The 5,929-nt window shown below is 50.5% G+C and overlaps 1 protein-coding gene across 1 annotated transcript; it reads right to left on the bottom strand.

Annotated features, from left to right (window-relative positions):
• Positions 1–305: 305 nt before the first annotated feature.
• Positions 306–4,850, bottom strand: HTR1A (5-hydroxytryptamine receptor 1A). Its single transcript, XM_057307137.1, has one exon. It carries the CDS (start codon positions 4,269–4,271, stop codon positions 3,003–3,005), a length of 1,269 nt encoding a protein of 422 aa, XP_057163120.1. The 5' UTR covers positions 4,272–4,850; the 3' UTR covers positions 306–3,002.
• Between the last annotated feature and the right edge of the window lie 1,079 nt (positions 4,851–5,929).

Here is a 5,929-nt window from a genome sequence, read left to right on the forward strand (position 1 = left end):
GAGTCCCACATCGGGCTCCTAGGTTAGGAGCCTGCTTCTTCCTCTCCCACTCCCCCTGCTGGTGTTCTCCCTCTCTCGCTGGCTGTCTCTCTGTCACATAAATAAATTAAAAAAATTAAAAAAAAAAAAAAAAGAAATCCCTCATTTAGAATGAGTTTCAGTACTAAAAACTAAATTTATTTCCCTAAGTTTCATATCCCTGATCTGTATAGCAGAATCTTCTCCTGATTGTGTTAACTTCAATTTTTAAAAAACCCAAATAAATACAAATAGACAGTAATTCCGATTAAAATAAAGATGCATGTGTTACTGATACCAGTTTATTGTAGCATTACCATTAATAAAGTCCTTTATTGTCACAGGGTAAAGTGAAGGCCAATTTTGATGCATATATACTTTGTCTTAATACAAAGACTAAAAGAAAGAAAAAGCATCAGGGGCTGTTGACTGCTATGCACTTATGCCCCAAATTTCTCTATTGCCTTGGCAATTATACTCCAACTGGATGCTTCTTCCTCATTTTGATGTAATTCCTCCAAAGTAGGAAGAATAAATGTCCAAAAACCATTGCTATAGAGTTCTGTAAGAGATACAAGTAAATGGAAGACTCAAGACTTTGAATGTAATACTTGCTGGCCAAGGCATAATTTGGATAAACAAAATTTGAGCTTGAATTATTTTACATATATGCTCTGTTCTATAATTAAGGAAGACATACAGAAAGGTCTATTTTTTTCATACAGTTGTACTGAAATTATCGTGAGTAAAAAAAGAAATTGAATTTTCAAATGAAAAATTTTTGGACTGAAGAAAGAAGTCCACCTTATCACCCTAGCCGCTTCTCAGCATTACACATGCATAAACTAACCATCCACTGAATGTCCAGAGTTCTTACACTATATCTTACTGGGTATGATGTTTATTCTCAGTTTCAGTTAGAGAAAGAGATACCAAATGGAGGCTTTATTCTGTTGACAAACAAGAAAATGGCTTCGGGCGAAAGAGCTGTATTTTCACGGTCTTAATCCTAAACACACGTGCACTTTCCATTGGCAACTTTTGCAACACCGTTCTCGAACAGCAGACGCAATCATTCAAAAGGTCCAGTTGAAGAGAGAGGGGAGTAAAAATCAATAACTTTGCGCAATTACTGGAAAACACAACCGATAGTCATCAGAAAATTAGAGGCTACAGCTAACTAACAAACCTTCTGATCCCAGTCCTGTGGATGGAAATGTACATTCAAACGGAGCACCAAAATAACCTCCCTTCTGGGGGCAGTAAAGAGTATAACTGAATTCTCAGCAGAAGTGGCAAGGTTGAAAGAGTAACTTTTGTGGGGGAGAAAGCTTGGAGTGCTCCATATATTCAAATGGCAAGAAACTGGTTTGTCCTAGACCTGTGGCTCACATCAGGCCAAGAAGCAAACATAACCCTGTACCAGATGCTCAGGACTCCTCAGCGAGAGCACCCCTAACTAGTCTTTAGGTCCCCATTATTTAATGTAACTGCCCGTGAGGTCACAGACTGTACTAAACCTATCGAGACCCATTTGATTGGAAGCCTGGAATTCCTATTTGGAAAGCAAAGTCCTGGTAACTATGTGTGCTGGACGTCCTACAGAACAAATCCCACGCAGTGGTAGGACGCGCTTAACAGAACTATTCTATCTGAAAGGACGGGGGTAACTAGGAGGAAAGAGTCTGCATCGTTTGGATGAAACTGCCCTTTCGGGTTCCAAGAGGAGCGCCATCTGCAGCCCGGGCCAAGCGCACTGAGGTCTCCTCCCTCTCACATGCCCACCCTCTTTGGCTTCCCCAGTCTCCTTCATCCCGCCGGACCTAGCTCCAGCGACTTCCGCAAACCCGGTGGTTTATCCGCCGTTATGCGCGTCCCGCGGAGCAGGCGGAGGACTGGCTCTAGTTCCGATTTCTTCCTTGCGCGCGCGTAGGACGCACACCGAACAGCAGCTGGCTGCGGAGGCGCGGGGCCCTGTGGGCCGACGGGGGCCTGAGCACGCACACCTTGGCCGGCCGGCACAGCCCGCGGTAGGTAAGTGGCGACGCCAGAACGTGCAGACGCGCCAGCAGCCTGTACAAACCGAAGTCCGTTCTCCCTTCCCACTGATTGTCAGTTTCTTTGGTGAGTGCTGACGCCAAGGCAAGCACGGATAAAAATCGTTCCGCACTCCCTCCTCGCTCTCCCCCGCTGGCCCAGCCTTGCTTGTACTTACAAGTCCATTCTGAGAGACAGCTTCTGGCCACTTGTTTCGAGTCCATGAAAACAGAGCAGGGGGGTGTGCGCGGAAGAGTTACTCTGCAAGTCTACACAGGGAGGTGCGGATTCCCAGGGACGCCACAGTCACTGGGGAAAACAGACGCTCCGGCTTTTCCCGACTAGCAAACCTATGCATAGGGACTGGGGAGGGCATAAAGAGAAGCCGGAAAGAAGGGATGAAACTGGAAAAAAAAAAAAAAAAAAAAGTGAGTTTCCAGGGTAGGGGAACGGGGCGGGGTTGGGAATAGGGAATGAAGCAAACTCCTGAAGCTTAAACCCAAGTTCTAGCATTGGGGCGATCAGGTGGGGGCCGTTAGTGGGCTCGGCAGCTGGGTGTACAGTTTATTTTTCTGTGTAGATTTTTTGCCTTGAACAACTGAGGCTTAAACTTCCGCCGCGAAAATTTGGGGTGCAGAAGAGGGAGGAGGCAAGTGCAGGGATCAGAACTGATTCTGAGGCCAAAGTCTGAGCCAAGGTCGCTTATCACAGACCGGGGAGTTCCCCACGCCCTCCAGACCCTCCGCTGGGGCTCTTTGCACAAAGCGCGCTCCCTCGGGGCAGGGGATTGGGCGACGGGCGGAGAGGGACGAGATCTGGAAGCAGGCGACCCGGAGCAGCCGAGAAAGTCAGGAGAAAAGTAGCGAGCTATCAGAGGTGTTGATTCCAGAGGGCTGGAAGAGGCAGAAAGGATGGGGCGGGCCTACTCGCCTACTACTCCCCCACCATCATCGGCGGCAGAACTTGCACTTGATGATCTTCTTAAACGCGTTTTGGAAGTCTTTGTTGAAGTAGGCGTAAATGACAGGGTTGAGCAGAGAGTTGGAGTAGCCCAGCCAGTTGATTATGGCGCCCAACAGGGTGGGCATGTGGCAGCTGCTCTCGCAGAAGGGCAGGACAAGGGCCACGATGAAGAAGGGCAGCCAGCAGAGGATGAATGTGCCCATGATGATACCCAGCGTCTTCACCGTTTTCCTCTCTCGGGCCAGGGCCATCTTGCGCTTGGCCTCCGCGTTGCGCTCATTCTTCTTCTCGAAGGAGGCGGGGGCGCAAGGGATAGCACCCGCCTCGCTGGGCAGCGGAAGGTGCTCTTTGGAGTTGCCCACCCGGTGCACTTCAATGACCTCCAGGGCGGCGCCGTCGTCACCCTGCCTCACCGCGCCATTGGTGCACAGAGCCCCCCCTGCTTTGTTCTCCACACCCTGCCTCCATTCCCTGCTCCCGGGCTCGCCGTTTACGCTCTTCTTGGGCTGAGGGGCTGGCGACACCCCCAAACGAGTGTCCGCTCCCTTCTTCTCCACCTTCTTGACTGTTTTGCGGATGCGGAAGCGCGCAGCTCGGAAGATGCGCCCGTAGAGAACCAGCATGAGCAGCAGTGGGATGTAGAAAGCGCCAAAGGTGGAGTAGATAGTGTAGCCGTGGTCCTTGCTAATCGTACACGCGTCTGGGTCCGAGCGGTCTTCGGGGGTGCGCCAACCCAGCATGGGCGGGATGGAGATAAGGAAGCCTATGAGCCAAGTGAGCGAGATAAGCGCGGCGGCGCGCCGGGGCGTCCTCTTGTTCACGTAGTCGATGGGGTCCGTGATGGCCCAGTACCTGTCCAGTGCAATGGCGCACAGGTGCAGGATGGACGAAGTGCAGCACAGCACGTCGAGGGCAATGAATAGGTCACAGGTGACCTGCCCCAGCGTCCATTTGTTGAGCACCTGGTAGAGCGCAGCCATGGGCAGCACCAGCACTGACACCATGAGGTCGGTGACAGCCAGCGAGCCGATGAGATAGTTGGCCACATTCTGCAGGGAGCGCTCCAGGGCGATGGCGGCCACCACGCACGCATTGCCCAGCACCGCGCAGAAAATGAGCGTGCCCAGCAGCAGGGAGGTGATCACTTGGTAGCTGAAGGTCACGTCGGAGATGCCAGTGGCGTTGCTGCGTGTCCCGAAGGGACCCTCAGACAAGGTGGTGTTGTTGCCCTGTCCCGGGCTGAGCACATCCATGCCTGCGCGCCCGGCGGGGGGAGGGGGAGGGGAGAAAGTGCTGCGTTAGGATCCCCCTCGCCCCTCCCCCTGGGGTCTTCCACCCCTCTCTCCTGGGGAGTTTCAGGTGGAGGGAATGCAGGGACTCAAGTAGGAAGTTCTTACTGCTCAGGCGAGGGCATCTCCGAGGAGCAGCTTCCAGGCGCTCCCTGGGCTCCCTTGGTCCAGCAGGCTCAGAGACTCCAGCTGGGGAAGGAGTTCGCCAGAGAACAGCTCCGGGACCTCTGGGCGTTGGAGAGGTGGCTGGAACGTCTGTTTCTCACTGTCCATTTTACTTTGCCGCTGCCCAACTGGCTGCCGGAGCCGGAGTCTCCCCACTAGCAAACAGTCTTCAATCTTAGAAGTATCTGGAATAGAGAAGCCTCATCCTCTAGGGTCACTCTGTGACTTTCCCCTTCCTTCTTCTCTCCCTTTCTCTTTTCCAGTCTCTCCTCCTGTCTCCTCTCTAGAAAGCCTTCTCTCCTCCTTTCTTCCTCTCCCTTCTCTTTCAGTCTCCTTCCTTCTTCTCACTCCCCTTTCTTTATCCTTCCGTGTGTCGCTCCGACTGCTCTGAGAGTGTCCCTCCCTCCCACGCTAACCCTCCCCTCCTAACACTTCCCCAACCCTGAGTGTCTCTTTCCTCTGGGTCCCCGCCCTCCTCTCCCTCTAGCTCAGCGTCTTTTCGTTCTAACCCCTTTTGGTCGGCAGAGATTGAGAATTCGCTTCCACAGGATCTGCTGCCGGTCAGACCAATATTACAACATATAACTCCGCCTCTCACCCAGCCAAACTGGAGAGGGGGAAAAATCCTAACCATCCATTGCTTCATATTTCTGTCAAATTATTAAGTAGAGTTAGCAGCAACAGAGTGGCAATAGGAAATGAGAAAAGGAGCCACATGGAGCCTGAACCGGGAGGTAGACAGTCCTGGGTTCGTCTGTAAATTATTATTAATTACTGGAAAGAAAACAAAGTGTTTCTTAGCTTTTTAAAGAAGCCAGGCAGTTCATTATCTGACAGTCCAGCTTGACTCCCTTGGGGAGGATGTTGCCTGTGGCTTTATTATTTTTTAACCTTGGGTAATTAGGGGGGAAAGGAATTATAAAGGACGTGTCAACGGACAGGTAAATATCTGCATCTCAAAGTGAAGAAAAAAATTCAATTCGGTATGTATTCTACACCCATACATATACACATGCCTTTCCATTACCATTACCTTTTTAATTTCAATAAATATTGCCACGTTTCATAGCTTTGTGGCGAGTAAATGTAGGAAAGGAAATCTTTTGCCTGTGTTCTGTAAATAAGGTTGGGTATTTTATATGGCCTTTTGCTGCTTCTAGTACCTGAGCCTGCAAACCTCTAGGGGATCGTGGTGGAATCCCTGGTCGCTGGCCCGCAGTTTCTCTTAAGCGCCCATATCGGCTTCAGCACTTGGGACAGCTCTAGGCAATAAGGGCTTATATCGCCACCTTCCGGCAAACGCTTTGGAGAGCCACCTAGAAACCCTGGGCTTGCAGAAATTAAGCAGGTATTGAGACAATCCGATAACTTCATAGAATAAAAATACGGTTATTAAAAGAAGTAATATTGAATTTTGTATTTCTTCTTCTGTTTTCTTCAAAAATTTCTTTGATTGC

This window comes from Ursus arctos, unplaced genomic scaffold (assembly GCF_023065955.2).
Source record: "Ursus arctos isolate Adak ecotype North America unplaced genomic scaffold, UrsArc2.0 scaffold_5, whole genome shotgun sequence".
Lineage (NCBI taxonomy): Eukaryota > Metazoa > Chordata > Mammalia > Carnivora > Ursidae > Ursus > Ursus arctos.